The sequence below is a fragment of the Cynoglossus semilaevis genome, chromosome 11 (genome assembly GCF_000523025.1).
Source record: "Cynoglossus semilaevis isolate Cse_v1.0 chromosome 11, Cse_v1.0, whole genome shotgun sequence".
NCBI lineage: Eukaryota > Metazoa > Chordata > Actinopteri > Pleuronectiformes > Cynoglossidae > Cynoglossus > Cynoglossus semilaevis.
Genome location: NC_024317.1, coordinates 2,576,532 through 2,587,615, shown reverse-complemented (window position 1 = coordinate 2,587,615; position 11,084 = coordinate 2,576,532). Strand labels below are relative to the sequence as shown.

Here is an 11,084-nt window from a genome sequence, read left to right as displayed (position 1 = left end):
CTGCGCTCGTAGCTCCAGGCTGTAGTTGTTCCACTGTTGGTAATTTAGATGCCAGGTTTGAACAAGACAGAAGAAGGAGAGTGCTCTGAAAAACCTCTCTGTTTTTCACTTTATTTTTTACAGTTGGGAAAAAAAACAGTCAGAATTGACTGTGTTTTCTGGGTCGTCTATCTTCAACATTAATCCTGTCTCATTATCTTAAACTGTATTCTAGTCAGCAGAATGTTGTGGACAATTTCTCACTATAAATCTACAGGAAATGTCTCTTTCTCGGCAGCATACCCTCCTCCTACTCCTCCTGCTCCTGCTCCTGCTCCCGCGCCTCCTTCATCTCTGAGAGCAGCTCTCCCCGAGGAATCTGCACTTCCTCCTCCTCTTCCTCCTCCTCCTTCTACTCCTCCTCCACACCTCCAGACTCTCGTCTCACCTCCTCTGACCGAAGTCCAGCAGCCGGCGTACGGCAGAGAGGTATTAAAGTTGTTTACAGTGGGAGAAGATGATTTTCATTTCATTTTTGTTGGTCATGAAGAATCTTCTGCAAAACACATTATGGAGGAGAAAAAAAATCTGTGGATAAATCAGAACATAAACAAAGTGTCCACAAACAAAAATAGTTTTCCAAACATTTGGGATCATTAAATAAATATCTTTTTGCAGATGTTTTTATTTATATTATTAAACTAACCCTGAAAAGTCATGTGTTTCATGAAACAGAAACAGAAACTGTAACATTCAGCAACACGTGTCTGTAGGGGATAAAAAACTGACATCACTTTTTTTTACACATTTTACTGCAGGTTTTAACCTCTTAAAAGAATAAGGAAAAAATATTTTAATTATTTACAGGTGTTTATGAAATAAATAAAGTAACAGAGTAAATATGAATCAACAAGTTTTGGTGAAAATGAAAATTAAGCAATATAAAAAATATATAGAAAACCTGAAAAATAAATGTTACCGAATCAACTATTTGATACAATTAACAATTGTAACAATTTTAAAAATGTATTCATTATTAGCATCAGAATCAGAATTATTTTATTGATCCCTGAGGGAAATTGAATAAAAATAAAGAGATAATTACAGTTAAATAAAAATAATGAAATACAATAAATACAAATATAAAATAAAAACAGATGAAAAAATGTGTCAATGCCACAGTTGTTCGAGCTCCTCTTCCTCGGTGTCAAACCCCAATAATCCCTAAAGGAATGACATCATACAGTAGGGAACTGTCTCACTTTGAGTTTCTATTTTTGGCCTTTTTATATTTCAGACAGACAAAGACGTCTCATCCTTGGGCTCGAAACACGGACCACAGACCCAGGTGGTCCGTGTGAACGACCAGGACCAGCTCAGAGAGAGCAGAGGTAACATGATCCGCGTCGACTCTCCTCCACCTTTTGATTTTGTTTGAACAACACACCTGGATTGAACATGTCCTGTCTTTTCTTTTCTTTTCTTCTTCTTCGTGTTTGGTTATAAAACAGAGGTGTGTGGCTTCTGTCGTAAGCCCGTGGCGCTCTCTGAGCCCGCCATCCAGGCCTTGAACAGGACGTACCACGAAGGTTGTTTCCAGTGTAGGTCCTGTCACGTCCCTCTGGCTGGAAAACAGTACTACAACAAGGCCGGGATCCCACTGTGTGACGACTGCTACCAGGTACGACGCACGTCGGATCCTTCACCTCGTCGTATAACTATAATTACAATAAGTATTTATTCTCAGAACCTGAAGGTCCAAACCCGAGTTATAAGATGTAACAATGGATGAAAAGAACCGACTCGTATCAATCATATTTCTCTGTTTCTAGGCCAGTCTGGAACTGTGCTGGGCGTGTGGTGACATCATCACAGACCACGTGATCCGGGCTCTCGAGCGACCGTACCATCCTTTTTGTTTCACCTGCACAACATGTAAACAACAGATCGGAGAGCAAAGTTTTGCCCAGGGGGAGGTTGGCGAGGTTTACTGTCTCCAGGATTACTACAGGTACAGAGTACATTCAAAATACTGTGTGGGTTATTTGGTAAAATACAACAAAAATGTATATATATATGATTGTGACCTGAGATGTTGTGTGCAAATAAATTTACACCCTTTCATGTCTCCTCTAAAATGACCTATGTAGAAAGTACGCCCCCCAGTGCCACTGCTGCAATCAGCTAATTATTCCCAAAGAGGACGGCACAGACAGCTACACTGTGGAGTGTCTGGGACGCTCCTACCACGAGAACTGCTACAGATGTGAGGTACGGTTGGCGTTCTGTCTGAAAAACACTAGTATAATATACTGTAGTACACTGCTGACAGGTACACAAACTCTACCGTTCTGTCTGCAGGTCTGTGTCATCCAGCTCTATCCTGAACCCAATGAGCGCGGCTGTTATCCATTGGACGGGAGGCTGCTTTGCAAAGCCTGCCATGTGAAGCTGGTTTCTGGTCAGCACTAGCACCGCCGCGGGGGAAACCGCTGATGGGAAGGTTACACCAGTCCTGATCAAAAGAGCCGGGAGTTCATGTATGCGGTTCGGATTTCTGACATATGAATGTCGTACATCTCTTTTCTCCCATTGGACCGAATGTGGTTGTTGTCTAAAAAGAACAATTCTGTATCGTCGACATAGAAGATCATCTTCATACACTATAGTACTTTCCTTGGCTGTTTCTTTCATATACGAGATACCAAAATTCACCAATCGTATTTATACAACAGACTTATATGGACATCTGTCTCCACCGCATTAGTTTCTTTTCATAATATATCCATCTTTGTATTAAAAAGAACAAAAAATTATACTTATGTAAAAATGAAATAATATATTTTATCCAATAAGGCGGAGCTCGAGATAAATTACAATTGTTTTATTACCTACTATCGGGAAAAATTGGGAAACATTTGTCATGAATTTTTTATTTCAATTTGTTTGAATGATTCAGTATCTATGATGGGATATTTGTCGTCACATTTTAGCTTCACCCTCTGAACCCTTCATTTCATCTCAATGACCTGTCGATGACAAACATACAAAACTACCTAGATGAGAGATTCACTGCACCAATACTTGACACTTGTTATGCACTTCTATTCTTTTACTCTCTTGTCACAAAGTCCTACCTTATTCCATCACTAATCATATCCATTTTTTTTATTTTCATATTACTCTCAGAAGATTTATATTGTTGTTTATGATTTGAAATCGAAACTGAACATTCGGTTTTCAGTGATACACGTATTAAAATGTGTTTTTTTTCTCTGACTTTTCGCATCTGTGTGTGACACAGGTTGACATTTGCTCATGCATGACAGCATTGGCAGTGCCTTACATGTCAACTGCATAAACTTTCAAGGGGCAGAATACTTTCCAGTCCAGTAGGTGGCAGCCTCATGATCAAAGTCTACAAAGAAGATGGTAGTCACGGCTGCTTGTTTGAGGCCACTAGCCTGTCAGAAGCCACAACATGAGCTCATTCCTCAAAGAATCTTCAATACGTGAATTACTGTACACAAAGCTGTAGTAGAGCTTAACAAATATTTTGTAAATGTATGCAACAGTTATTTTAGTGCGGCACAAATTGATGTTTTTAACCCATCAGATCTTTCCTAGATTCCCGGCCCAGTGTGACACTGGCATGTAGTTTATTAAGGCTGGAACGGTACCTTCAACACTCGTTAAAAAAGGATTTTTAAGATGCAAAGCCACAGCTTCTTGGCTAATCAAACGGACGATTTTGATTTTTGAGATGCTAAGCCACAGCTTCTTGGCTAATCAAACGTTACCATAAATACAAGAAATTTAGGGAATATACAGAAAGTGAGACAAACTTGAACAAAGAAGATAATATCAAACTTAATTTGAGTATCTAAAGTATTAAGCGTGATTAGGATCGATTATATTCAGATATTTTTGTTGCATTTTATTTAAATCCACCATCTATTTAGTCCTGTGGATTAAAAAAGGTTGAATGTGACGTGTACATCTACTGATTGAAAAGGAAATCTCGTGTTTACAGTTCAGCCGCGCGCGGTCACGGCAGTTTCGCGCAGCTCGTCCACGAGGCTCTCAGGAGAAAACCTCATGCGCGTTACCGTGTCGAGGTCGGGGGACGCATCAGCTAAAGCTACACGGGAAGCCTTTCACCCGGCCCACATCATCCACGGAATCCGCTGTCGCTCATTTTGTTCAGGCGGAACCTCCGACCGGTAGGGACTAGAAACGTGCCAGAACATTTATGTATGTGAAGCAAGAAGAATAACGCACGATGGTTCGGGAAACCAGGCACCTCTGGGTGGGAAATTTACCCGAACACGTCCGAGAGGAGAAAATTGTGGAGCATTTCAAACGGTGAGTTACGCAAGAAGGCTGTGTGTGTGTGTCTACGGAGCAGCGCGGGTTTAGCTGCAGCTCCGCTGTAGCCTTGTTGCCTCTATACTAATGCTAGTAAGGCTAACAGTAGCATTAACTTTTACACGTCAGGGGTTGCTCTTTTGTGCTTCCCCACGAGTCCCACGCAGCGCATAAACAGTTATTAGTGGTAAAATTGGGCCGAAACGCGTTTATTTATGTTTATTTCTTGCATTGAGCGAATGTGAGGCCAACTTTCAGGAACGCAAACAAGCGACTAGCTCAGTGCGTTAGCCGCCGAGCTAACGCTCTAGTCGTCCGACCATTTTGTGGGAATCGGAGACGTTTTCATGAGGAAGCCAACGTTTTTCTGCACAAACCAAATTAGAGTCGTTGAAAATGTCAAACAACCCGAACAACTACTCAATTACGTGGCACTTTATTGCTCCACCATCTGGTTACAAGACAACTAGAAATGTTGAAATGCCACAATCTGTGAGCGATCGATGAGAACCACTGTGTTCATAATCAGATGTTAGCAAGTTGTTGAGCGGCTCGACAAAGTCAGACATCAACGCACTTGAATATATTTTATTTTTTTTGTAAAACTCGGTTTCGAAGAAATTTTCTTTATTTTTAGGGTCACCTGGTTTGAATATTTTAAATGAATACTTGAATGTTTTAAAGCCAGCATTTAAGTATTCATTTAAAATATTCAAACGAGTTCTCGATTCGACTACAATAATAACATTTTGATAGTCGAGGGATCGTTTTGACCTAGTTCTTATAAATGACACATGCTTCTTTAATGCCGTTATTTAACTTGAATAATCTCACTTATTTCAAAATATCTCCTGTATTGCTAAAGGTTTTGTAATTTACCATGTGGTCGAAGTCCATTCAGGCAACGTAATCTCATTTTTTTTCTGCTAGTGGTCGTGGTGTTTGTTCTACGGAGGGGGTTTGTTATGTTTGTTTATTTATGTTTCACTATCTTTAAAACAGTTGAAATCCACTGCTATTAAGTATCAAAATAATCTACACTGTATTAATAGTATTTTATAGTTCTGTAACCTTGGTGAGTTTAATTATTAATTCTGTTTAATGTTTAATAATTAACTTAGTAATGCAGGCGTGGACTCTGATAATGTCTCACATGATTCAGTTGTTGTATCAGTTCGAGGACAAAGGATAAGCAGACACACACACACACTGCCCCTGAGCCAACAGCTGTCCACTCTGACAAATGTAGAAACAGTTGCATGTGCTGTGTTTATCTGGCTGATTTGTGTGTAATGTCTTTTCTTTGTTTTCGTCGTCGTTCTTTAGGTATGGGCGCGTGGAAAGTGTCAAAGTCCTGCGAAAGCGAGGGACAGAAGGTGGTGTTGCAGCTTTTGTGGATTTTGTGGATATTAAGAGTGCGCAGAAGGCTCACAATGCTGTCAACAAAATGGGAGACAGGGACCTTCGGACTGACTACAACGAACCTGGATCAGTTCCTAGTGCCGTTCGTGGCCTTGAAGACAGCTCGCCCTCTAGCAGTCGAGACGTTACAGGATTCTCTAGGGGAACAGTTGGCCCAGTGTTTGGGCCACCTGTGTCCCTTCACACCAGAGAGGGACGTTATGAACGAAGAATAGATGGGTAAGTGGACACGGCCTCCCCTCAAAATCCAGGGAAATCTAGTTATTGGATAAGTGTAAGACCAAAACACATAATGGGTTTATTGATTCATCAGAGCTAGATGCCTCGTGGTGATAACACAAAGGTAATCTAGGAATTATTCATCTTCACTGACTATCCATTCCTGAGGGATTTAAGCGTATTTTCTACACATTATCTTTTGGTAAGGTAACAATTAAGCAAGGTTTGACATTTGCCGCGGATATTACACCTGTGAGGAATATCCAAGTGAGTTTTGGATTTACTACATTTTTTTTGGAATCTACCAATGGAACTATTTTTTTTAACTTTTTTTCTAGTATCGGATCTAAACTCGAAATTTTTTTTCCTGGGATTGTCGAATCTGGGAGTAAGTGTCAATGATAAAGGATATACTTGAGTCTATGCAGGTCGTACTTGAAGAAATCCTTTCCATGCTGTGCTATCAGCTATTTTTTTCTCTCTCTCTGCATCAGCTGAAGTTGGAGTACTGTGATTTTTAAAAAAAAAAAACAAACAAAAAAACCTTTTTTGCATCTGTGGATACGTTTTTTTTCTGGATTTATATTCTGGAAGAATTTGACCATTTTTGTACACCCAAAGAAAGACGGCCTAGTCCACGTAGTCGTGACTATTCCAGTCATTTTTGAAAATAACGATGTCCCCCTTTTTGTGCAAATATGAAAGCTGTACTAAGAAGACACACCAAGTATAAAATGGAGCCAAACAACCAGCCACCAGCTGCTTGTGGAGCTAATCCTTATCGGAAAGGTGCCATGAAGAAAGAGGAAGTTCTGCAAAGTGTGGATCTAACCTCATGGATATATGCAATATGACCCCCTATATTGGATGTACTGGTGTTAACCAAAGTATGGATAGGTGTAGATGCCAGTGGTTTGGATTACACAACATTGGATGTAGCTGTGTGAGGAAGAGCATTCCGAATCTGTAACAGAAAGCCAGAGTCATCTGGGGAGAAAAAAAACCCCTTTAATTTCAACGTAAAGAAGACTGTCGGTGCATCCTCCCAGTGGAATCAATGGATTACGGAGTAATAACCACATCAACAAAAAGAGGATTTAATATATTTTGGTCATGGTGTCTGTGACACTTAGGGCATTTATTACAAGCCAGTGGAATATATTTTGTCTATTTTTATGTAAAAGTAAACTTATCAGTTGGAAACTACTACTTCCTGGTCTTAGAAGACAACTGATTCCTGCTAGATATACCCTTGACTGTGGTTCCAAATTTCTTCCAGTTGACCTAGAATCTGCAGGTTCACCCACAGTTAACTGTCTTTTTCACATATTTTTTGCAAACCCCTTTTTCCACCCTTTGAAGATTCTTGAGTTAACCTCCCGTGGACTCGGTATACCGGCCTGCTTCGACTCACTATTTGAAGATAAACGTGCGGTGCATATCAAGAGAACCACTTTTTTATATTAGATCATTGACTTTTGTTTTTTATTCGGCTCCTCACATTCTGACCACCTAGATTTTATTTGGATTAGTTTTGGTAACTTCTTTCTGACAAGGTTGGTATTTTTTCTGACATCTGCTTACTATTTCTAACTTCCTAAATCATTTGTTTATGTATGGCTAACGTAGGCTGAACTGTTTAAATGTGATGATAACATAGATGCATAATGTAGCAAAACTCATGCATACATATAGTATTTACTTGTGTAACTTCAGGGTAATTGTTTTTCTCTCATGCCCTTAAGTTTACCAATTGGACTGCAGCCATATTTTGTTTATTTTTTAATACATAGCGTTTGTTCATTTCTTCAATTTCCTTTATTTTTTTACACATTAGTTAGTAGATAACCACTGGTTGAATAGGCTTCTACAACCCTTTTCATCTAACAGACACTATTTAATTTTGCCAATTTAAGCAGCTGTATATTATGGAAAAAAATTATTTTACACTTATCTCCGTTACACTAAGAAGAGGGTAGTTCAGATTGACTTCATGTTTTTTTCACCTACGTTACGTTGTGTTGTTTGGATTGACAGTACAGAATTAAGAAAAACAAAATCCACATACAGACGGTGCCAGAGTTTAATTGTTTATTTGCGTCTTTTGCCAAAGAACTACACCATCTGCTGTTTGTGTTGAGTTGACAAAAATGTCCTAATGGGCTTAAATGCATATAAGTAAGTGCAGTTAATTTGAAAACCAAAATATATACTATAATAATTATTCTCCCATGTTTTCTTGTTGCTTTGCATTAGCTCAGAAAGCCGGGAACGAGCATATGATCCCAGCCCATATGGACACCATGAACGCAGCGCCACCTTTGACAGACAGCGTCACTACAATGCTGAATACTATCGCGATCGTTCTATGTTTGCTGCTGCCAGCGCTGGAAGCAGTACAATTGGTGGAAGTTTTGAGGCCTCTGACCCCCATTTTGACTCTAGAATTCGAGACCCTTTCACTCTTACTAACTCTTCACGGCGTGACTTGTACAGAGATGACAGAGGGCGGCGTGTTGATAAAACTTACCATCACCGTCGAAGCCGATCGTCTCATTCCTCTCAGTCCAGACATCCCTCCCCACAACGGACCACAGGACAAAACTCCAAATCCTCACATTCACCTAAAAGAGCTCCCTTGTCCCCTGGAAGAGGTCAAAGGTCCTGTTCTCGCAGCAGGTCTTCAAGCTCCGATTCTGTTAGCAGCACTAGCAGCACAGGGAGTGGAAGGTGTGTTTTCTCATTCCTCTTTTTTTTTTTTTTTTAAATTGCTAATTTGTGGGTTTTTTTTGTTAAGTTTGCTGAAAATGTTTTGTTTTTGTTGTAAAAGTGACTCAAACAGCAGCTCCAGTGATGGATCACGTGCACGTTCTGTGCAGTCGTCAGCTGCACCACAGCAGCCTTCTATGGTGCTGGAATCAGACGAACCCCGCAGGAGCTTTGGAATTAAAGTGCAAAACCTTCCAGTACGGTCGACTGGTGAGTGGTGTTGTTGTTTTTGTTTTTGTTTTTTTATTCCTTCCAATATTCAAGAAAACCATTTCTTAAAGATTCTTGTCTTTCAAACCAGTATTATGTTACAAAACTGCAAACTAAAACAAACCAGTGCCATGAAAATTTGCATGTGTTACAGAATCATGAAATGCGTATCAATATTTTCTCACAGCCCTATTAGCAGAAAACTTTGAGAATCACAGTAGTAATTACATTTTTTTTTTTTTTACATTCAGATACAAGTTTAAAAGATGGACTATTCCATGAATTTAAGAAGCACGGGAAAGTAACTTCGGTGCAGATCCACGGATCATCAGAGGATCGCTACGGTTTAGTCTTCTTTAGACAACAAGAGGATCAGGAAAAAGCTCTCAGCGTCTCCAAAGGAAAACTGTTTTTTGGCATGCTTATTGAAGTCACTGCTTGGAATGGTCCTGGTGAGTGTTGAAATAATCAGGACATGTTTCTGCATCATAATGCTCAATAATGCTCAAAGCAAACTAATTATTTAGCCATAGATTTTAGTAGTTTTAAGTTTCCATTTTCTTTATACAGAAACGGAAAGCGAGAATGAATTCAGGCCTTTGGACGGGCGGATAGATGAATTCCACCCAAAAGCCACGAGGACACTTTTTATTGGAAACCTGGAGAAAACGACCAGCTATCAACAACTACTTGACATATTTCAGAGATTTGGAGAAATTGTGGTAAGATTATGTGCACATTTTTATTGGCTGTTTACCTTTTACTTTATTATTTTTCTAATTGTGTGTGTTTCTTTTTAGGACATTGACATAAAAAATGTCAATGGGGTTCCTCAGTATGCCTTCGTGCAGTATTCTGATATTGCCAGTGTGTGTAAGGCCATAAAGAAGATGGATGGAGAATATCTTGGAAGCAACAGACTAAAGGTCAGTTTCTGAGTAAAACAATGTAATGTTCTTTCTCTGCTATAGGACATTAGTCTGATGGGCCTTTAGTGCAAACCACCAAGTTTTCCTCCTTTTTTCTCCCCATAGCTTGGTTTTGGGAAGAGTATGCCGACTACTTGTGTCTGGTTGGATGGTTTGGCGAACAACATTACAGAACAATACCTCACGAGACATTTCCTTCGCTATGGACACGTAGTTAAGGTAAGAACTTCGTCTGATACGAAGATTGTGATTAGGGTTCTGTTCTTGTATACAAGGGTGAAATTTTTGTTCCTCTTTTTTAGGTTGTGTTTGATAGGTTGAAAGGAATGGCCCTTATCACCTACAACAACACAGATTTTGCCCAGGCAGCTGTGAGAGAGACCAAAGGCTGGAAGATCGGTGGCAATAAGATAAAGGTAAGAAATAGATTTTTTTTTTTAGGAATTAGATTTTCAACTAACAACTGAGCCTATTTACAAGTTGAATGCCTTTTCTTATATTCTGGTAGGTGGACTTTGCCAGTCCAGAGTGTCTCTTATATTCTGATAGGTGGACTTTGCCAGTCCAGAGTGTCAGATGGCTTTCTACAGATCAATGCAGGCGTCTGGTCAAGATAGAGATTTCTATGAGATTGCACCAGAGAGACGGTAAAACATTTTTTTTGGAAGATATCCTGTAGCTTTAGTAAAAGTGTTATGTTTCTTAATTTTTACAAATGACAGTGAATTGAACATAGTTTTATTGCTAAAATAATGAAGTTCTATTTTTTTTTTGTAAGATATCAAGCCTGTAGCTTGAGTAAAACTGTTTCTTAATTTTTACAAATGACATGGTTTTATTGCTAAAATAATGAAGTTCTAATTTTCTTTTTTTAATTACTTAATTCACCGTCCAGGGAAGAGCGCAGATCCACATACCACATTCTTAATTCACCGTACAGGGAAGAGCGCAGATCCACATACCACGAATTTACAGCAGAAAGAGTCTACTATGAGAATCTACAAACCCGTGGTCTCTACCCAGAGGACGCACGCCGAGATTATGCTGCTCGCAGTAGAGAACGCTTTCCAGAACTGGAACATTATCAGGGAGATCACTTTGAACCACGATATCACGATGATCCCAGAGACTACAGGGACTACAGAGACCCTTTTGAGCAGGATATCCGCAAATATACATACATTCAAA

At 39.5% G+C, this 11,084-nt stretch overlaps 2 protein-coding genes across 2 annotated transcripts in view; both read left to right on the top strand.

The window, feature by feature from the left end:
* fblim1 (filamin binding LIM protein 1) overlaps positions 1-3,258 on the top strand; it is a 4,797-nt gene extending 1,539 nt beyond the window's left edge. The window contains exons 3-8 of the mRNA XM_008319862.3: positions 278-468; positions 1,277-1,370; positions 1,491-1,660; positions 1,812-1,990; positions 2,130-2,250; positions 2,341-3,258. Coding sequence (XP_008318084.1) covers positions 278-468; positions 1,277-1,370; positions 1,491-1,660; positions 1,812-1,990; positions 2,130-2,250; positions 2,341-2,451 — 866 coding nt within the window. The 3' untranslated portion in view covers positions 2,452-3,258. The remainder of the gene's footprint in view (positions 1-277; positions 469-1,276; positions 1,371-1,490; positions 1,661-1,811; positions 1,991-2,129; positions 2,251-2,340) is intronic.
* A 694-nt stretch (positions 3,259-3,952) lies between these two features.
* LOC103385858 (msx2-interacting protein) overlaps positions 3,953-11,084 on the top strand; it is a 16,122-nt gene continuing 8,990 nt past the window's right edge. The window contains 11 exon segments of the mRNA XM_025060321.1: positions 3,953-4,344; positions 5,674-5,988; positions 8,245-8,718; positions 8,819-8,967; positions 9,219-9,419; positions 9,538-9,689; positions 9,768-9,893; positions 10,002-10,115; positions 10,199-10,312; positions 10,446-10,543; positions 10,837-11,084. The exon segment at positions 10,837-11,084 is cut by the window's right edge and continues 23 nt beyond it. Coding sequence (XP_024916089.1) covers positions 4,262-4,344; positions 5,674-5,988; positions 8,245-8,718; positions 8,819-8,967; positions 9,219-9,419; positions 9,538-9,689; positions 9,768-9,893; positions 10,002-10,115; positions 10,199-10,312; positions 10,446-10,543; positions 10,837-11,084 — 2,074 coding nt within the window. The 5' untranslated portion in view covers positions 3,953-4,261.